This window comes from Larus michahellis, chromosome 9 (assembly GCF_964199755.1).
Source record: "Larus michahellis chromosome 9, bLarMic1.1, whole genome shotgun sequence".
In the NCBI taxonomy this organism is placed as follows: domain Eukaryota; kingdom Metazoa; phylum Chordata; class Aves; order Charadriiformes; family Laridae; genus Larus; species Larus michahellis.
Genome location: NC_133904.1, coordinates 16452377 through 16473905, shown reverse-complemented (window position 1 = coordinate 16473905; position 21529 = coordinate 16452377). Strand labels below are relative to the sequence as shown.

Genomic DNA, 21529 nt, shown 5'->3' with positions numbered 1-21529 from the left:
AAACCAAATGGGCTTAGTTCAGAGGGAATATATATGTTATGTTATATCCAGTAATATTTTGATCTTAGCTTGTTGGTTTTATTTTGTTGTAAAAAGCATTGCATTTTGTATCTGCTAAAAGTAGATTCAGAATTACAAGCTATCAAACTGTCCAGGTATTCTTCCAAAAATAAACCCTAAAAAACATGGGGACAAGAGGGCTTTTCCCTGATGCCATGTTAGAATGGCCTGAGTTCAAAATGGGTCTTAATCAAGGGATCTCTTAACTCAGTATTGAAGTGACTTAGTGGTAATGCAACACTCCGTCTGCAGAGGTTGTAAAAGTTTCTCCTTCTCTCAAATCCGAGATAATCTTGTCTCAGTGACAAGAGTTAGCTCTTGTAATATTTAACAGTCTTCAATTAATAAAATTAGACCAAAACCTTTATTTAGTTTATGTATTACCTAGGATTTATTTTTTGGGGAAAAAAAACCCAACAAAAACCCCCAAAGCATTCTTTCAGACGTCAGGCTTAGAACAAAAATTGTATTAGCTCTAACTTGCATTCTCTCATGTGTTTTCAAAACGCCAGTCCCTATAATTTAGATTTTCTACACCTCTAAGATAATAGATTTCTGACTGGTTTTGAAGTGATCTCCAACATCTGCACTGGAAGAAAATAATTGCAATAACATTCTTCATGAGCTAATCCAGAATGGATTTAGCTCTATTCTGTATTGTGGCCTCAAAGTTTTATAAGTTTCAGTTCTTATTTGTACTATTTTTCAAGCAATATTGGATTTTAGCTAAATCCATACAAAATTGGCTACATTTTTAAATGGAAGAGGGAGAGAGGATAACTGGATTCTTGCGTTGCTATCTAAACAGTATGTCTCAAGAAACCCATGTGCAATATATTGATGTAAGCTTGTATCAATACACTTCTACATGATAAAGACAGAATAATCAGCACTATTAACATGTATTAACAGCAAATACCGATATATAGCAATTTAAATTACTAAAGGAGTTGCAATTTAAAGTGCAAGTGGCCAACTTGGAGTTTGTTCAGGGTACTGAGAACGACAACTCATACTCTCATGGAAATGTTGTTGCATTTTTAGTAATGATAAATAACTGAACTTTATAATTCATCTGATAAGGAGTGACACAGGACATCCTAACGGTATTGTGCAGTCAGACTCTGCCAAATCAGCAAAAATAGTACCACTGGCTGGATAATGTTTACTGCAGGTCTTGGGCTTTTCTTACATATCTTGTTCAGAACCTTGCTGAGGCTCTAGATTTGCTTGGCAATACAAAAGGAGGTCATGCTCTTGCTGTATTTTTATAGATTTCTTACGGCTGTTTTGAATGCAATTAGGTAAGGCTGTAGTTTCATACACCCTTTTCTGAACTACGGGCAAGATTTCAGAATTTTTAAGAAGATTGTGGAGTGCGCAGGTGGTAGGTAGATTTTTAGAAAAATAGGCAGTGATACAGCTCGTCCTTTACCTAAGTGTGTTAGAATTGCATTTTCATACCTGACAGTCAAGAGCACCTCTAGCAGCACTAAGAAGCTATTTTTAATTCTGCATAAAAAGGTACTCACAGTCTGTAAAGGAGCCATGCGTAGCTTCCAGTAACCAGATGAAAAGCGGGGGTCAGAAAGCTAGGCCTTTTCCCCCCTTTCAGATTTATAGAGTCAGCAATCAGGCAGACCAGCTGTGGAGGAAAAGGGAAGGGCATGCTCAGAGTGGAAATCCTTGATTGCTAGGTAATTAGGATCAGAAAACAGTGATGAGGGCAAATAGACCTAATTTTGCCTCTGATAGAAGGTGGAGGCTTTTTCTTTGAGTTCCTTATGTGCTGTAATTAATTTACTTTTGGAGTTACTCTGAAATGCGGAAGCAATACATAATAGATTTAGGTGAGATATTGGCACCTTTGCGTGCTGTATTGCTATGCAAACCATTGAAAGAAGCTGTTTCTTAGTGATAGGTATGTAACTTTGGCTTCTTCAGGCGCTTCGGGCCTATGTAATGGGCCCTTCCCCTGCCTGGTTTTGCACAGCTTTAACCACTGCAATGCAGATGTTCATACTGCTGAGTTACATATACTGTTTTTCGGAAAAACTGGTGAAAATTTGTAATGAATATTAATTCTAAATCCAACACAATTTGAAAGGCCCATTTCTCCAGAGAGAAATGCAAACTGAGAGTGCCCTTTTCACTTGGTAGGTGATATCTAATGTATTGAAAGAAATTGCTATTATAAAATAATATTTTCTGATATTAGATTACTAATATCATCAGCAGAACATTGACCAACAACATTGACAAAAGAGCAGAGAAGCTTTGGCTTCATACTCCCTACAGTGGCCTAAACAACCATGAAAAGGAGCCACACATTTTCTGCCAGGAATACTTAATGTCGAACTAATGCTCCTTCCTTCACTGGTTGTACTCCATTTTGTTGAATAACGTGCTGGTGATGTGGTAATTGTTTTATGATAAAGTTAAGCAATTCTCAGCTCTGGACAGCTGTCAAAAGTCCTGTGCTGTCTCTTCTCCCAGGTTTCCCTGCAGTAGCTAGCACCCAGGGGCTGCATGGGGCTATGGATGAGACACTAAAAAGTAAGGGAAGCAGAAAATTAATCTACCAGGGAAGGGCAGGGGGTGGATCCTAGCACGAGGCAAGGAACAGAACTGCGGTGAATAAAAAGGGTGAGGGGCAGAAGAAGGCTGCCCTTTCTGACAGCACAACAGTGTTAACTTGATTTAAACTGGCTATGAAATCACACGTGAAATTAGAGGTTTCTTGTCCCTTCTAATCCAATGCAAATGTGGGGGGCTGCCCAAGGGGCAGCCTTTTCCCTCTCTCGTTATGCTCCCACCGTTTCCTTGTGTCTGAGCTAGCATTGCGCTCCCATGCTGTGACCTGGGTCCAGAAGCTCCTCCAGCGGGATGTTAACCAGCTTACTGTGGGATAGCAACCTGAACCCGAGTCTCCTATGGCTGCTTGTATGCTATTCAAGCTAGGAAGTAAGGGGGGACCCATGGCCTCCATTTTCACATCTTACAGTTTTATTTGGAAAGCTTTGTTTATACCTCTTTGTAGAGAGGATGCCAAAGCAGACAGGCACCAATGTAGTTGCAGCTAGGAAGTGTGCCAACATGCTGTTAAAAGGAAGAACAATACACATAGAAACATATTCCAAGTGTGCTGGAACAATAGTAATCCTGGCTAGGACGTGGCAGAACTGCTTTTACTGCGGGGACTCTGTAAGGGCCAATCAGCCTTGCAGGGTACCGGTGTGGACATCATTTGCTGTGAAGTGGTTTGCAGCATCTTCAGCAGGTGTAAAGAGGAGTTGAGCCAAAGGTGGAATGGGTGGCAACCCACCATGTGTGGGTTTTATACTGTGCTAAACCAGTCCAAGCTAAAGCCGATGGAAAGTTGAAAGTTTTCATTCCGAATTTGCTTGTGTTGGGTTTCAGTCTTTCTTTAGTTATCTTCAGGTTTCCAGTTCACCGCTAATCACAAGTTTCACCATTATTGAAGAGATGGGCTTTAATTGTAAGAGTACATGTTCTTTTGATAACCATAATTACTGTAAAATGACTAAGTAGCATTCCTGTGTCTCAAAAAGGATTGTTTCAGATATTCCACTATCAACTTCTGAAAGAAAACCCCAAAGCTGTTCTCAGAAAGGAAGACTCTGTAATTACTGCTGCTTGGACTTTCTTATGTTTTTAAAAATTAACCATGAGTACTCTGCAAATGTCATTATAATGCTGGCTGTATTTGCTGATGAAATTTTAATCTGAATGGTATATGCTCTGATTTCTTTTCAGCACAATGCAGGATGACATTTTCATTCTACACGAACAGGAATATGATAGTTTGCTCGAATCGGTCTTCAAAACTGAGTTTTTAAGCCTCTTATCAAAACGATACGAAGAGAAAACACAAAGAAAACTACCTCTGAAATTTAGCAATACGTGAGTTTTGTTTTCTTCAATGGGCTTTTAAGAATAAATAATCTTTGTTCTTGCTGCCAAGGCAAATGAGTGAGTGTTCGTTGTTGAGCTCCTGACACTACGCTTTGTTTTAAAATAGTAAGAGGCAGCACAGCGTAAAAATCTCTATGTGCAAGGAGACCAGACTTTCTGACTAGCTCGTCAGAGTAATGAGGTAGGATTGTACCTGGGCCATCGGCCACTTTCCACTGTCTGTGTGCATAGAAGAGTTGCCTTCGTTCTACTGAGCATCAGGCTCCAGGCTCTGCAGCTTTGTGCCCCAGAGCGGCTCTGGCCCCACAGCAAGGGCCCGGCCAGCCACTGCACGATTCACCTGGCAGGGCAAGCCCTCGGTCCCTCTGCAGGCTGCTGCTGCCTGTCGGGAGAAGGGAGCGTCCTCTTCCAGCTCCTTAACCTTGACCTAGGAGTGGAAACATCGTGATGAAGAGTTTGAAAAACAATTCCAGAGACAGAATGTAACAATCTGAAATGCTGAAGTTTGCTGTGGGGACAGAGGCCTGCAGGGTGAGAGGATAATTCTAAAGGAACCTCGTGAAGTAAATGATATTGGGAGCGTTTTTTAGAAACAAGCCGGAAAAGCTACAGAATGTGTGATGTGCATTTTAGCTGTAACGACCTGCTGGAAACTATCCCAACAAACATGTGCTTTTGTTAATACTTCTACCTGTTAAGCAGATTAACCTCAGCAAGCCTTGGATTTGTATGTTTATTTTATTTCCTTCGAAAAAGTGGAAGAATTTTAAAAAGTAACAGGAGATTATTTTAGTTTGGAAAGGGCGTAGGAGGACAATTGGAGTGTGGAACATTCCTGTAGTGTATACTCCTATAGGTTGGGAATCCAGAGCCAGTACAGGCATAAATTTTTTGTTCATATAAGATGTAATGTATTGTACTTTTGGGGTCTTGCCCAAAACCAAACCACAACTTCCTTAGCTCATAGCTGATCACAGTTCAGAGCAGATGGAGAGTGTGGAAATGCTGGGAAAGAATATTTATGTGTGTGTATGCGCATGCAGAAACAAAACTTACATCAGAAAGACTGAAGTATATGTATGCAAAAATGTTTACTCCCAGAACACACACAAGGCCCACTCCTAACGCATATATTGGCATATACATGCCAATGTATATACGTATATACATCTAATGTATACGTGCATCTAATGGTATATATAGAAGAATGTTTAGGAACGGAGCTCTTTAGCTTGCTCCAGTAGAGTCTGCTGCGGTGACAGTGATGTTTGGTGGCAGACACATCTCTTACTCAGACCTTTGCACATGTTTCCTCAAAGCTCACTGCGCTCTCCCTCCTCTCCAGGGCATCTTAAACTTCCTTTGAGTAGCTCTACCAGGAAAGTTAAAACATCAATTAAGAAGAACATTTTAAAAAGCATGAGAAAGAGATTTAATTACGTGGTTTATGTCAGCTAAGTCAATCAGGGAATACAGATTCTCAGTCTAAGCTTTTTATTTTTCTATTTCTAAGTTACCTGCTGCCAAGTGATATTATCCTGATTTGACATAGAAGTGCTTTCTGTTTTTTTATTCATGTGTTCATGTTCTTATATTAGACTTGAAGTGAAGCTGAAAAAGGAGAGCTGGGGGCCCTGGAGCAGTGGTGGTTCTCGACAAGTGCAATTTATGCAAGGCCAGGGAGACATAGCCATTCTCAAGCCAAGTAATAAAGTCCTGCAGATCAGCATCGGACCAGGGCTACCAAAGAACTCCCGTAAGTATGAGTTTCCTTTAGAAATTAGGGAATGGTTTAGAAATTTAGAGAATGGTTGACTCTCTCTCTCCTTGATTGCTTCTAGCCTCAGCATGTTCTGTATTATTTCTCTGTAACACTTAAAAGAAGATCCAAGTTATAGATTGTAATAATAGAGCAGAACTCCCTGCTGCTCTACAGTCGTGCTGGAATTTTGTTACTTTCACTATATACCAACTGTTTCTGAAATGGTGAAATTCTTTGCCCTGCAGCAAAGGAAATGAGGGCATTTAATCATGTGACATAGTACAAATGGCCCAATTAGCCAAGCATTTTGGGGAAGAGTCTGTCACTCTGCTCTGAACTGCTGCAGTTCCTACAGCCTTGCTGGTGAAGAAAGGTCTCATCAGGACAGGACAGGTTGTGATATGATGAAAGGTAACCAAAGATTGAGCTGCAAATATACCAGCCTCTCAGTTTTCGCATCCTACCCTTTTCTCATACTAATTGCTGATCAGAAACAGTGTAGTCAAAAGTACTGCTGTGCCAGCTGTCTGTTGCTTATAATTAAGTTTATAAAGCTAATGGTCTTTTGGGCCTTGTTTACTGTAGTCTTGATACAGCTTCACTTTATATCCTGCGGCTGAACTGGATCACAAAAGGGAAAATATACTTAATTCATCCTTGTCACACCTAAAGCTTTAGCACAACCTAGCCAGTGCTGTAGGAGTCAGGTTCATTATTCCTGAAGATCGGCTCTCTCTGATCACAAAGTAGGGGTCTGACAGCCAGAAGGACTTCCCTAATTAATGTAATTGTGAAAGGGTAACAAAATGTTGCTGGTTTCTTTTAGGTCCTACTAGACGGAACCTTACCCAAAGTAGAGGGTATTCCAACAGGTCTCAAACTCAGACTTACCCTATGAGAGCCGCACCGCCGCCTCCTGGTAAGTCCCTTAGCCTCAGGCAAAAACGAAATTCCAAATTCAGGCTTTCGTTTTTCTCTTGTCATCTGGTAATTTTTACCCATTGAAAAGTCATAGTAAAGGTTTAAAATCCTCTTTAAAAGGTCCTGTCTGGAAAGCATGCATAGTAGGCATTTTCTGAAGTGTATTGTTGGAGTCTGCAGACATTAAAACTGGTATTCTACCAGAGATACCCTGCTTGTCATGGAGGCTGGCATGTTCAGCCTCTTGGTATAAGACACTGAATCTAAAAGTAAACCCGTAGCCTTCTCCACGTTCCTTTTGAGGGTAAAAGCCATACCACTTACCAAGCCATAGACGATGCTTTGCAATGAAAGTGCTTTCAGTGCCAGTAAACCATAGAATGCAATTTATGTCTCATTGTCCTGCCCTGTTAGGTAACAACTCTTGTGGGTGCTGAATGTTGAGACGTATCAGCAGTGCCAGTAAGCAGCATGGCTTTGTCTGCGTGGGATTGATGTCATCAGGGTGTTTCACTTCTGCTCTTGAGAGATACGATTAATTTAGCCTGTGAACTCAGAGGGAAGAACAATAGTCCATTGACCCAGCAGTTCCCAAGTGTTTTTCTTTTACTTATACTCCCAGAGTACTTCTTTTTAACAAAGGGTTCTCTTTCAGTCCGCTGCTGTTTATTGAGAAGCACAATGCTAACGGTGTAAATTGGGTGTGCAGCCAGTCTTGGTCACAGAATTAACTAGACAGTTCCCAATCCTAGTAAAACCTCATAGCCGTATGAGTCGAATTAAGACTGCATGATCTGCAAGAACTGCTTATAGGACAGTGGGAGATTACTGTAGTTAAAGGAGTTAACCTGTCTGCAAACACAGAGTAAATATTCATACAGGATGACTTAAAGCAAGGAAAGTCTGTTTTAATATTTTCAAAAACTCTTTCAGCAGTTTCATAGTTACATGAAAAAGACAAAACCATTGGCTGAAGAAGCCTTGTGCCTGCAGACCAAGCCCAAACTTACCAAACCTTGGTAAGGTAGTTTGGATGTAGCTGTGCACACAAGTCCAAGGCAGCAGTGGGTGCCCATACCTGCAGCGTGGCCTTCTGTAACAGCTTATGGCAGCTCCTGGCCAGACATGTCAACAGGGAGCCCTAATTAGAAGAGCCTGCCTCTGTGTGCAGCAAGACATTGAGCTAATGGGCTACATGGCATTGATGTCATCAGGGGGTTTCATCTCTGCCCTAGAGAGGAAAAATTAATTTAGTCTGTGCAGTCCAAGGAGAGAACAATATTCCATTGACCCACCGTTTCCCACGTGTTCGACTGTGGAGTTGAACTAGATGTTCATGGACCAGTGAAACCACGCGGTAGTGTCCTGGCAGAACAAGTGTAACTACTGAAGTTAAGTGCTGTGTTGACCCTTATGCATTAGGGTATCATGTTTAAAAGGTGAGAAGAAGTCTTTAATACAGAACTCAAACCAATTACCGTAACATGTTTTGGAGTTTGTTTTGTTTTGGTTTTGGTTCAAACTCTTTTGTAATGTAGCCAATTATAGCTGGAAAAATAAGATTGAAGACAGCTGTTACAAAAGAGTTCCAGTTAGATTGCCCAGACTTTCAAGGAGTCGGCGGCAATTGCATCATTTGGGTACATTCTTCCTTGAAAGTCACAAACAGTTCTCTCCATCCTGCTCTCCCAATGTGGGGAAGTAACACTGTGGGCCACAATCCTTGATCATGTGAAATGTATTTTGAAATTAATGGTCCAGTAGCTGAACAGACTGTGATGTATATGTTCAAAATAAACAAAACCTTTCTTTATATAACCCTAATGTATGTACCATACTAGCTTGGGTCCCAAAGTGAGTTTTACACTTAAGTTTATGATGACTTGAGCTCTGCCACAGTAGCAAGAGACTATCAGAAGGGAAGAGAAGCTATTGGATGCAGTAAGGTTTTTCCAAGAGTCCTGATGATGAATTCTCTCTGCACAGCTATTCATTCTGCTCATTTTCAACAGGCGTAATCACAAGGGAAAAGGAGAGGATCACCCATACCATTAGCCAATCTGATTCTTAATATAAGCGTAGCTCCCGTTTTATTCAGTGGGGGTTTCAGGAGTGTAAAGCATGCAGAATTGAGCTCCTTAGACCCTCCAAGTAACTCAGACGTGGACGGGCTTGTTTTAAATTCAAGTTAGAGGCATAATTACTTAAAGGCATTCACTTACCCTTCTTGTCACCTAGAAAATTCAAAATCCTTTTGAGCTATCGAAGTAGCAGCAAGGCTTTTTTTTAAAAAACAAAACAAAACCCAAAAATCCACCAAAAAACACCCTTGCTTGTTAAAATAGAAAAGTATTTATAGCAACTTAAAAAAACAGTCTACCCAGTTATTCAGGGAGTTGTATGGAGTTTGAACTTTAAAAGAGAGGCAGACACCTGGCAATTCCAGATAGCTCTACATCAACCCTTCTCTGGATGAAATCTTGTGTGGTGTTTTAACTGGAGGTGTGGTGGTTACATGCCAGCTAACATTAGTAAGGTTGAATTCAGCTGAGAGCTAATCTTTTTGGTTGCTTGTAACATTTGAGGCACGTGGCTTAAACTCGAGCACGCGTCCATGAAGGCATGAACCCAAAATAGATTGCCAGCAGACCTGAAACTGTATATAAATCAAACTTTTAAGATTTCAACATTGTTTTGTTTTCAAGTTCCTTGGTAGCTGAGTCTCGCTGACAGCTGAATCTGACAGCTGAGCCATCAGCACAAGGAAAGGGTTAGCTTTATTGAGCTGTCGTTTAGACTGGATGCGTTCACGCTTTATTTACTTCTAGGTCAGCAACAAAATGGAGTAATCAATCCCCCAGGGTTTGTACCACTTCCCCATGGCCCAGGAAATCAATGGGCTACTCAGAAAAACCTGTATACAAATATGACACGACCAACTTTACCACGGCAACTGTCAGGAGGATCAGGCAAGATTTCACAGCAACCAGAAAGCTTGGATTTCCTGAAAGTACCTGACCAAGGAGCAGCCGGGTAAGATTTTTACATTAAATCTGAAAAAAAAGTGTTGATTTTTGTAAATAGCTTCACACGCTCAAACTGTTCATGACTGATAAACTTATACTGCGTACATAGATGACCACATTGTGCTAATGCACTGTAGTCAAAGGTATCATTTTCCGTAGGATTTCAAAACACATCATAGGCCTTTAAGAATGAAGGAGAACCAGTTCTATTTTAATATCTTAAATTTGCATGGTACCTTTTACTTAAGGACATTAAGACAGTTGGTGGAGTTTAACTAGGCCGTCTTTGCCTTCTTATTTGCAGATCACAGAGAGTAGATGGTATTTCACGGCAGCTGTCATGCCCAGAAACGCTGGCTGATAGTCCCTTTTGTTTCAGCTGTGACTCCTGACTCAGATACCAGACTTGTACTGCTTTTTAGGAGGAAAGCTTGGCAGCGTGGCATACAAGATTATTTCAGCATCATTGTTTGCTAGTATTAGACTTCTACTTTGTCTTGAGACTACAGTTCCTGTAACAACCCCATAGGCCATAGGATAAAGCCATTGTGGTTTCCATCAGACACCTGTGACTGCCGTGTGCCTTGCCTCTACCAAGTACACAACGAGATAGGAACTATCACGTTGGATTAAAAAGATCAGTTGCACCATACCACAGTTCCTAATGCTATGGGTACACACTGACAACCTCATCTGTTTCAGTCTGATGAGTTTACAAGGATGATCAGCACATGTTAAGGGTTCTATTACTTAGTTACCATTTTAAATAGCAATTGTGACAAATATATTCCAAAGGAAGAAAAAAACCAAACAACAAAACACAATGTATTAGAATGATGTCTTCACTGTCTGCCGATTTTCACTGGTAACTCTGTATGCTTAAGAGTGGTAGAAATTCTCCACCACACCCCCCCCAAGCCAGCCACAGCAGTAATTGCCACCGAACAGGCCAGGAACAGGCATCCATCGCTCCCCTCTGGAGGGGTTTTGTGGAAGTCCAGCTTCTCTATAGGAAGCCAAAAAGTAAGACAAAAGAGCACTTAGTAACAGAGCTTATGCTTCTGAGGAAAGAGGCAGGGAGGGAAGAGGATGTTGGGGAGCGAGGGTTGCTTGGTTTGTTTTGTTCTTTTGGTTTTGGTGTGGTTTGGTTTTTTTCTTTCAATGCATACGCAGCTGTAGGCACACGCAGTAGCAATAAGGATGCGGCTGTGTAAGGTAAGGGAACATCTAAAAAGGGCCTGGCAAAGTCATTTCTTAGACCTGAACATTACGATGTAGGAGTTCCAGCCTTTCTGGTACACCCTGCAAGTTCACTGAATTGTGTTTCCTAAAGTGTAAACTAGTATTTTGGTCAGAAATGGTGGGAAGTGCCCAGCCATTGAGGAGTAGAGTGCAGCCCAACGAGGATAATTTCAGGTAGGCATTGAAATGAGTAGGTAGTAATTTGATTTACATCTGTGATTTCAGAAAGTGCAGGGCTAGTCTAGGCACGGGAGCATTTTGACTCAGCGTATTCAATGCTTTGTTTAATGTTAATAATACCATACTCTGAGCACACAGTCAATCTGTAATCACCATAATATTCATACAGCACAGTTCCTGTCCCTGCCAGCACAGACCATTGCTGAGGCAGATTTCAGTAGGCGTTTCTGGGCCTATTTTATAACCCAAGTTTCCAAGCAGAAGAGAGCATTGCACCACTGGTGGTAATGTCCCTTTGTGAGCACAATTTCTGTGAACAGCTGTTGCACAGACAAATTGAGGACAGTTTCCTTGGTGGGGCAAAAACCCCAAACCACATGAGCTGGCCATCATGGCCCTGGTCCTACACTTGCCCTGCCGGCACACGGGGTTCTGCTTGTTCTCCCTGGTGAGTCCCTTCCCAGGATTGCTGACCTCAACCTGCTCCAATCCATTCACCACTACGAAAAACAAGCATCCCAGAGGAGTTTTACAGCAGTAACAGACCAAAGGCAGTGCTCACACAAAAGTGACATTTGCAAGACTGTCTTCCCAAGCATTATGAGCTCCTTTATTAGCGTACTAAAACCCATTATTACCGTATTCGGCAGTGGGTTGCATGTAAGTTTTTCTCTGTGACTGTTCTTTTTCAAAAGGAAAAGCTCTACTGTTCCCTGTACACAAGGAGTGAGCTAGACAAGGTGTGAATTTAGTATTTCAAAACCACAGCCATTATAGATAAAACTTTTAACAGTTAGAATTAGGTTTATTTTTAGCCAAGCTGCTGAGAAGGATGCACTGGTGGTGCACAACTTTAATTTCTAGCTATCTCTAACAATCCAATACAAGCCTGAGTTTGTCAAACCCACCATGCTCTCACCAGCAAATCATCTCATCTAAGATATTCTTGTTCTACTGGGGTTGCAGAAAAGCTGAGCTACTTTTCTAAGGCTTGCTCTGAATTCTTTTATTTCCATACCGAGGTCTCGGTTTCACCACATACCCTGTCCCAAGCAAAGTCAATACATGCTGAACAACAGGAGACAATCCTCTCTCCCGGTAGATAAATTTAGAACTGAAATGCTGCTAACCCAGAAATGCTGTTAATCCCTACTTCAAATCTCGTGTTCTGGTGCAGTTCACTGCGCAAACTTAGAACTAGACAGAGACGTATTGACAAAAATTAAATCTAGGACTCCATGTAAGTAACTATGAACCTTTTCTGCAAGAGCTGTGTAATGTTCTCATGGCATTACATGACATGATCACAGTTCAGTCTCCTCCACATCACTGCAACATTTTTAGTCATTCAGTACATTTATTTATTATTTATTTTGACCTGACATCTAATACCTCTTCTCTCTTCCAGCCTTTATTAGCTGATGAGCTGGCAGAATTTCTTCCCTCTTTCCCCTTCCTAATCTTTGGAGTGGTCACAGCTGTGACAAAGAGTCTGTGCAGCATCTCCCCTGCTGCTTCAGAGTTGACTAGAACAGAACAAGTCCATAGACGGCCCCGGAATCTGAGGCAACTTAAAAGAGATGCAGTCTCTCTTACAGCTTAGTCACACGAATGGTAAAGTAGAACCCTGTGAGCTAGAACTTTGTTTTTTAATACTGGAAACTAAATCCCTGCTGAAGTTGGGGCACGGGGAGAGACAGGCTAAGCTGCGTAGATGCCAAGATATGCATGAACTGCATGTGCACATTTGTTTACGTTCCAGCCTGAGCACTAAGTGTCTTCTCCTGTGCATTTGAAGTGCTGTGTGAAGTACCTGTTCATCCATTGCAGTAAGAAAGAAATGACAACTCTGTCCCTTTCCGGGGGAAGTCTTACCTTGCCATCTTTAACTGTTGTGACAATTAAAGAGAATCCTTATTCCCTTGTTCTGTGACATTCTTCAGAATCAATTCATTAGGACAGAGGGGTTGATAAAGCTTAGGTTTGAGTCATAAGCATTAAAGCACATTAATATTTTTTCTCCCGTTAGTGTTCGCAGGCAGACAACAAACCGACCCCCACCAGCCGGAGGAAGGCCTAAACCACAGCCCAAACCTAAGCCTCAGGTACCGCAGTGCAGGGCACTGTATGCATACGATGCTCAGGACACAGATGAACTCAGCTTTAATGCCAACGATGTGATTGATATAATTAAAGAAGGTATGTAGAGAGCAAAGGTTTTGTTATTTAAGTACTAATCTTGAACGTACGCTGTCATAAGTAATTAAGACATGCCATTTTTCAGCCACCCCACCGCTATCTTCCCTCATTAGGCTTGCAAATTTCTATGATCATTCTAGGAGCAGATAAGTGTCTGCACCCACACCAATCAAACCTGTTCACTTGAAAGCATGTCAGAGACAGATCAATGACATATGCGTCACTGCAGATGTGTAAATGTCATTAGGAGAGTAATTCTATCAAAGGCTCTGGCTGAAAATTACCCTAAACCACAGCTACAGCATGAGAACCAAAAAGTAATACGGCAGTTCCAACTCTCTGTGTCTCCAAAGCAGCCTCATAAGGCCAGAGTGATGTGGCCACAAGAGCAGCAAGCTCAGGTTCTCCACATCATTTCTCCTCAGTCCTTCACAGGGCAGCTTTCACAGGGCGGAACAGCTTTGCAAGGCTGCCTCAAAAATATACCAAAAGGGTTATTATAGAACCTCATGACTTTGCTTTCTTTGTCATAGATCCTTCTGGCTGGTGGACAGGAAGACTACGAGGGAAACAAGGGCTGTTTCCCAACAATTACGTCACCAAGATATAAAAGACTATCAGACAAAAATTGGGTTGAAGATGTTTTCCCTTGCCTTCAGGACACTGTTCTTCTGAGAGCTGCCATTCTCAGCAGTATCTTCAGTAGAGTTATGTATGAGAAGGAAGAAAATTACCCACAGCACAGACTTTGATCTTTTGTCTCAGAAGCATACACCAACGGATACACTGACCAATTATTTATTATATTTAAAACCTGGTTTTAACACCTAGTAAGTGAAGAATGCTCAAACCTACCATCTTCCTGAAACAGAAAGGTGCTTTGCAGTCTGGGGCCGGGGACTTTGAAAAGGGTGTATTTAATAAGTGCCTTCAGCTGAATATCAGTAACCTTTTAAATTATCTACTGAAGATAACGTTAAGTGCACATTTCCTCTAATGCAGCTCATTCTGGGGAACATGTTAAGTATGCTGCTACACGTCCAAAAAGATTTAGGCTCATTTGGGATATTACCATCTAAAAACCTACCGTGATGGTATATTTAATTCTGTACAGAGTTGTAATGGAACTGGTTTGTGTTTGCTGATGTGTTTAGGGACTCCAACAGGCACTGTAAGAAGTTGAAACAGAAAAGCCACGTTGTACTGTATGCTAAACAAAGTCGCCTTCTTCGAGATTTATATTATAATATGGCTGGCCCATGTTGGATTTATCTTTAGTGTGCTACCTGTTATAAGAAGTGTCTTTATGCAGAGCTGTACATTTATAGAAACAGATCATATACTGTATATAAAAACTGAGTATGATAGAAACATGTATGAATGTATAATGTAGTATTCCACTGTTCTTATTCATGAAGTAGTTCTACTAGAATTTTTATGCCAGGTACTTACAGATATGCACTACTCCTTTTAAATGGCAAAAGCGTTATTGCTTAAGTCTGATCGCCTCCCACACCAGAGCAGCCGTTGCTTGCCCTACAGTTATCAGCATTCATGCTTTGCCTTCTGAACCTCCATAAAATAAACCACAAGCAGTAGTTAGCTGAACACATCTGTTTTCTGTGTGGTTTGTTACGTATACAAACAGATCCCTTCTCAACAATGTCTGTTGGGTTTTACTGCACTCTTTTCTAAAGAAAAAAAATCCCCTTCCTTTGCTCAAAGCCAAACCATTTTCACTGTGCCCAGATGAACTGCTGTGCATTACATTTTTTTCTTCATTAAGAACAGTTAAATAACCTGCATTTGTTGAGATTAAGAAGTTGCAAAAGCTTTAAGATACAGCTGAAAGTCTTGAATCCCTTCCCCTCCTAAGCCATTGCCTAAGCCTAATTTAGGCACACTTAAACTCCATCTCCATTAAGGGATGACTGACTGTAGAAGCTGTTTCTGGAAGCCTCAGTCCAAGGGAAATCACATACACAGCATGGATCAAGCATGGTTTTCAGAAGACCATTTGCACTGCTAGGCTTACTTGTCCTGTGGGAGAGAAAAGTCTGCTCGAGAAGATAAAAACCCAGTAGCTTCAACGTCCTTCCCACAGGGGGAGCACTGAGGTCCAGGCTGCTTTTGTAGAATTGGCTTCTTGCCTTCTAGCTCAGGGCCTGCACACTCCTGGTCAGGAGACACTGGGAGAAGCGAGGCAATGAGGTCAGTACAACGCAGAAGGTACCTAAGGGTCTGTAACTTAGTAGTACTTGTATAGGACTGAGTTAACAAATGGGCTTAAATAAGCTACTGAGGCAGAAAAGCTGCATTACTTACATGCTTGTGTTCTTTGAGCATACAGATACCAATGGTCATTAGAAACAACGACAAAGGAAAGCAAAATGTTAAGTGATATGGAAGAATCTACTTATGGTGGGTTTGAGTGTGTTCTCCCAGGTACAGAGATTTACTGGAGAGGAAAAAATAGAAAAGGAAAAAAAAGAAGAAGGGGGGGGGGGGGTTGGTGAGTGAACAGGAACAGCAATGGAAAGCTAGGTTTGTTGGGTTTTTTTTGTCCACAAAGTGGAGCAGGTTTTAAGAACTTAGCTGGTTCAAAAGGTCTCTTCCCCTACAGTTTCACACCTACAGCCCCTGCACACAGTGGTTTGCGTCACAGGAGCCTCAGAATCGTCCTACCTTGGCTCCCTTAGTTCAGGTACACAAAGACAGAGACTGCATTGTCTCATGTTCACCTAAACACAAAGATGTACAAGGCTAATAAGTCTTACAGCCAGCACGCTTCTTTCCTTAAACCTGAAGGCAACAAACTACAGAAAGTGAAATCCCTGACTACTTCTTTGGGGTAAGGCACTGAAATAAAGTACGTATTTAGTATCCTTTATGGTATAAAGAAAAGATGAAATGCCTGCCTGCGCTTTCTTACCTTAAGAGTGAAAGTAAAGTAAGTTACTAAATATAATCCACTATAAAGGCTGGAGAATCTTATTGGCCACAACCACTAATAAGTATCCACATCTAACTGCACGTTGTATGAATCAGCTATTTTGTCAAATGCCCTGCTTGGACATTAGCTTGCAGACGTCTAGGTACGCCTCAAAGAGTCACAGTACTGTTTTGTTTTGTTTTTTTAAAAGAAAGAGAGGAGCTTTATTTCTAGGTAGAGAGTTGTTTTACAAATCAAGTTTAAAATTTCACCTTCCAACTGAGTCCAAAATGGCTGTAGTAAGGCGGGAACGCTATGTACAAAGAGCAGTAGTTTTGCCTTAGAAGGCAAAAGTGCACATGCCAGCAGGATGCCGCTGCCTGGGATTAATGTAAGAGTGACAAAGCCAGGTCCCTGATGATGTCGCCGCTCAGTTGAGGGATTGTGCTGATTTTCAGTAGTGCAGAAGCTGCATACTTGCTCTTTACAGACTGCAAAGGTAGAGGAACAGCATTACAAAAAAACTTACTTACACATACAGTATTGAAGTTCAGGCAGATAATTTTGGGTTAATTAGCCTGCCTGCTTGGAAGACAAGTAAACAAACAAACAAGGTTAGAAGTGAACCAGCTTGCAAAGCAGCAAGAGCACAGTTTGCCTAAAATGTTTTGAAATTAGTAGTAATAAAACATCCTCTCACGAGCCTGTTTATTAGAATAGCATACGCTCTAACATACAGACCACTCACTTACTTACCTAAGGAGCCACAATATACAGCAAAGGCATTTGTAAAAAAACAAAAGAAGATTTAAATAGTTATACTTACAGTGTATTTGGTTAGCTTCTTATTTACTTTGACCACATTCTTGGCCATATGTTTCATAGTTGTCACAAGACTCTCTTCCGTATACCCAGTGTAGTACTGCTGCTTTGGACCCTGCAGCGTAATGGTAAGAAAGCTGAGATTTATGAAGCGGGGATTGCTGCTCCACGCACAGTCACTCCAGGCAGCAAATGCCTGAAGCTTCATGCTCTAGCCTTGAGTGCCAGGAACCGTAGTACCGTCAGTTTAGCCGACAGATCCGGAGTAACGGCTGGTGCACAGTGAAGTCTGGACACAACAATGCCAAGAACCACATTTCTATGCTGCAGAGGGTAAGAGCAGCGACCCTTCCAAGAGTAACGACTAGCTGAATTACAGTTCACTATTCATGGATCACGATTCCGTTAATCTACTGCGTAGATTATGTTCTACTGCAAGACTTATGAAAATCTACCTTTATTTACAGTTCTGTAAATACTTTCAAGAGAAAAATCCTTTCATACCACAGCGTTCACATTGAAAAAGATAGTAAAGTTTTTAGTGGTATATTCCTTTTTCTACCTGCAGCTATGCATCAGGCTGGCCAACTCTCATTTGATCACCAGCACTATTATTGATGTAAACGCAATTTTTCTCAAGCAGTTAATGGTTCAATTCAATCAACAGAAGGAAAAAAACGCCTTAACAACAAGTTTGATTAAAATCCTTACCCATTTGTCGTGTCCCAGAACCTTTTGTGACAAGCATAATGCAGCAGCTGCAATCTCTGAAGGACGATGGTGAACCATGTCATAGTCTATCAGCGTCAGCTCCATGAAATATTTTGCTAGTGTATGTTGCTTAACATCAGCCTGTCAGACAGAGAGCTTGTTAGTCCACAAAGTTTCACTTCACCTTTTCATAATAATTCAGGATTGTTTATAGTATTCATTATCTGACAAAACAAAAATAGTCAACAAAATATTGAGGTCTAGGGACCATACTCTCTAACAGGCACTCACCTCAAAATCGAGACCAGAGTCCAAACCAGTTTAGCCTGGCAGTCATTCAGAACTTAGACACAAAGTCAAGTGAGGGATTTTTAACAGAAAACTGCAGTATCAGGCACTGCTGTGCCCAAGTAGGGATACAAGTGCTCCCTCTGTAATACACTAAGGAGGGCGGAGGCGGGGAGAGCATAAAGTGACTTAAGAGGATGCTTATTAAAGCAGTCAGCAGTAACTTCAAGAGTTACCAGTGGTCTGCCTAGGCAAATGAAGCCCACTTCAAGTGTGGGCAGGTTCACTCGAGTGTAACTACTGAGGTGGGAAAAAAGGGTCAGGTCAAAAAGAAAGCTTATCTTTTGATTCTTCAAAAATACGACATTTGCAAATACGCAAATATTCCAAAAAATACGAAGAACTGCAACACTGCTTCCCTTTTACTAGGGAATACCCTGATCACCAGACAAGAGGTTACTCTAAAAACAAGGGTTCTGCTCCAGTTATGTTTAATTTACTCTAACAGTACAATTACTGCCACTGAGACTGAACATGGGCCCCGGTGAATACAAACATGAACCGCTACTGGCTGCCACAGTGATGTTGCCCTGTTACTCCACACGGTGGAGTTTCGTAGCTGAGTGTTTCTCGATCCAGCGTGTAACCAGAAAGCAAGTGAGATCACATGATAAAAATGCCAGAAGTGATCCTGGTAAGACTTTACACATATGGGGACATTCTACGACAAGGACAAGTACTCACCTCCCCAGCTTTTGATGCTCTTCTTAAAAAGTGAAGTGGAAGAGGTCGTCCCAAACTAAAGTTTAACTCTTTAAGAATCATAACCTCCATTTCTCTAACTTCATCACTGGTGTAGGCGTTGTCAGTAATGTAAACAAAGTCTTCTATGCACGGAGACATCAACTCTTCGTATTTTGAAGCTAGAAACATTGCTGTTACACCCACCAGCTGAAGGGTCTTACGAGGTACTGGATGACTCTGCAATATAGGAATTTAAAAAGCAGACCCCAAAATGTCAAACTCTAGGTAAACCAGATTCTAATTTATCAGTTTAAAATACCAGTATGACAGTGCTCATTCTTATAATGTAAATGAGATTTTCTGCTTTGAGTCAAAAGTGCCCCTATAATGACAGGCTCAAGGAGGTCCGCCGCCTCAGAGTTAACGCTACATTATACAGAGCTCTTACATAAAGAGTGGATTTCGTAGGTTCTTATATTTATAAAGAAAAGATAAATCTTAAACTCCTTTAAAAATACAGTAATTGAACAAGTCTCCTATTCCAAACACGAGCTGAATAACATCTCACTTACTTGTAAGAAGCGATCTAGAACTGCAACACACATATACAGTGTCTCCTGCAAAAGGTTGAGTCTTGAGTGGACCTGGACAAGCCAGTCAACCAAAAGTGCACGCATACACCCATTGAGCGTCTTTCCGTCAAGGTAATGCGGGCGGATCGATTGCTGCACCTGTTGGAGAAAGAGCTGTGTGAGCAACAAGAATCACCACTCTACTGCAGAAGCGCAGGCTCAGTATGTCATACCTCAAGCTCCCTCAGGTACAGATAGATATCCTTCACATAGTCACTACACAGCTGGGGATTCCCCCAGTCCTCAGCATCGATGTCTTCTACGTTGTTGAGCAACACATCAGAGAAGGCTTGGCACAAGTCCTTCTCTTGCATGCATACATCCATAGGGACAGGAGATGGAACCTAAAAAACAGATCATAGTGCTTACATATTTATTGTTAAAGCTGCAGTGTTCCTTCATTTCCAGAGTTTTCCAGTTACTAATAATATTTCTTAAGATAAAAGAAGTTGAAACTGAGCTTACATTCTAGTGTGACAAGCCTTCACCAAGATGCTGTACAGACAGAATCAGAAGACCTTCTAGTAATTGCCAGCTAAAGCATAAACTTCATCCCCTACCTCAACAGCTAGTTCTGCCACTTTAACATTAGCCTTTAAACATGCACTAAACCAAAACCTCAGTACAGAGGCTTTGCTTCTTCAGCAGGGAAGGGAAACAGATCTACAGATCAACTATTCTGAAGTTAGAGCTCTAAGTTCCTACCTTTGGAACGCCGGTTTCTTTGGACGTCTGATTCACAGCAGCTGGAGGTTTAGGCAGTAGAGTTACACTTGTCTTACTAGGCCCTTTCGTAGGCTTGATGGATGTTTCGGAGCATTCTGTTTTCTGTATCAAAAACAATTACTATCTATCAGTACAAAGCTAGTAATCTACCTTTTCCTTACAGATGACTTTCAAACATTCCTTTACCTTAGCTATATACGTTCCTCTTGTTGCAACTTTATTTCCAATTTCTTCCAAAGCAGCCCTTTTGCCAGTAGGGCGAGTTTTGGCTTTACTTTTAAGTTCAGTCCCAGCATTCTCCATCCCTCTAGTGACCTAAAACAATAAATTCGCAGTTTAAGAACCCCAGACCAACTTTATTTAATTTTCAGATGCCTAACTCCATTATATGCTTACCACCACTGTACTGGTGTAGCTCTGTACACGCTATCCATTACTCAACCTGTTTTTATTTCTGACCTGTTCACACATGCTCAGAGGAAGCAGTCTCCTCTGTATGGGTTTCAGACAGTACTGTACTCTGAAACTGTGATGGAGGATTAGAGCAATGCACCGCAACTCGGTTCTTCCTCACTTTTTAACGTGAGAGTGCTTACTTGCTACTTAGCTACTTATTGTATTTACACACTTTGTAACTACAGCAGTATTCCCATCAAGATGAAGAAAGCAATTTCTTTGTCACGCGCATACCACGTAAGTAAAAAAGTTATTTTAAGCATACAAAAATGAACACCTTTTGTTACACACAGCAAAGAAATCATCAAGTTTCAAGCATTTCTCGTGGAGCTTAGTTTAAACCGTTACACGATAGAAAAGAGGCTCCTGTATTCCACTCCTGCGCCTTCCCGTTAAGTAGCCTCGGGTTTCTCCCTTCCTCCCACACCCCCGCCCCGCACCCGAGGGCGGGGAGCGGGCGGCCAAGGCCAGCTGGGAGCCGAGAGCGGCTCAGGCGAGGCGCCCGCGCCCCCCAACCCCTCCCCATCCCCACCGCACGGCTCGGCCCGCCTCGCCTTCAGGCCCCTCTCTCCTCCCACTCCGCTCCGGCCACCGAAGCACAGGGGGCTCCCGGCCAGGTCCGCGCCCTCCGCGCCGCGCAGAGCCCTCGCCGGCCCGTTCGCGCCGCGGCCACAGCGTCCAGGCGCCTGAGGGGAAAGAGCGCCGGGGCCTGCGGGCAGCTCGCCCCCTCTTTCTGTCCCCCCCCGGCCCCTCCCGTCCCCCGCAGTACTCACGGCGCGGCGCGGCAGCAGCATCGCCATGGGGGCGGCGGTGAGGGGGGGCGGCCGCTCGCACCGCTCCTCACAGACCCGGCTCCGGTCTCCAGCCAAGGCACTAACCGCAGCTCCGCGCC

At 42.2% G+C, this 21529-nt stretch overlaps 2 protein-coding genes across 4 annotated transcripts in view; one reads left to right on the top strand and one right to left on the bottom strand.

The window, feature by feature from the left end:
• Nucleotides 1–14934, top strand: part of MYO1E (myosin IE) — an 88239-nt gene extending 73305 nt beyond the window's left edge. Inside the window, exons 23-29 of one of the 2 annotated variants that reach the window (XR_012588933.1) lie at nucleotides 3838–3984; nucleotides 5595–5752; nucleotides 6585–6677; nucleotides 9508–9712; nucleotides 12536–12741; nucleotides 13157–13326; nucleotides 13860–14934. Coding sequence is in view for 1 of the 2 variants with exons in the window: in XM_074599633.1 (XP_074455734.1) it covers nucleotides 3838–3984; nucleotides 5595–5752; nucleotides 6585–6677; nucleotides 9508–9712; nucleotides 13157–13326; nucleotides 13860–13936 (850 nt within the window). In the remaining variant the exon portion in view is untranslated. The remainder of the gene's footprint in view (nucleotides 1–3837; nucleotides 3985–5594; nucleotides 5753–6584; nucleotides 6678–9507; nucleotides 9713–12535; nucleotides 12742–13156; nucleotides 13327–13859) is intronic. The other variant, XM_074599633.1, reaches the window with a different exon arrangement.
• Nucleotides 7567–21529, bottom strand: CCNB2 (cyclin B2). 2 transcript variants are annotated; one of them, XM_074599635.1, is made up of 9 exons: nucleotides 21411–21529; nucleotides 20368–20496; nucleotides 20161–20283; nucleotides 19629–19799; nucleotides 19396–19554; nucleotides 18824–19060; nucleotides 17792–17932; nucleotides 17085–17195; nucleotides 7567–7910 (listed from the first exon to the last, which is right to left on the bottom strand). In XM_074599635.1, exons 1-9 carry the CDS (start codon nucleotides 21435–21437, stop codon nucleotides 7890–7892), a joined length of 1119 nt encoding a protein of 372 aa, XP_074455736.1. In that variant the 5' UTR covers nucleotides 21438–21529; the 3' UTR covers nucleotides 7567–7889. The 2 variants fall into 2 exon arrangements, with proteins under 2 accessions (XP_074455736.1, XP_074455735.1); XM_074599634.1 differs by lacking the exon at nucleotides 7567–7910 and adding an exon at nucleotides 16465–16749.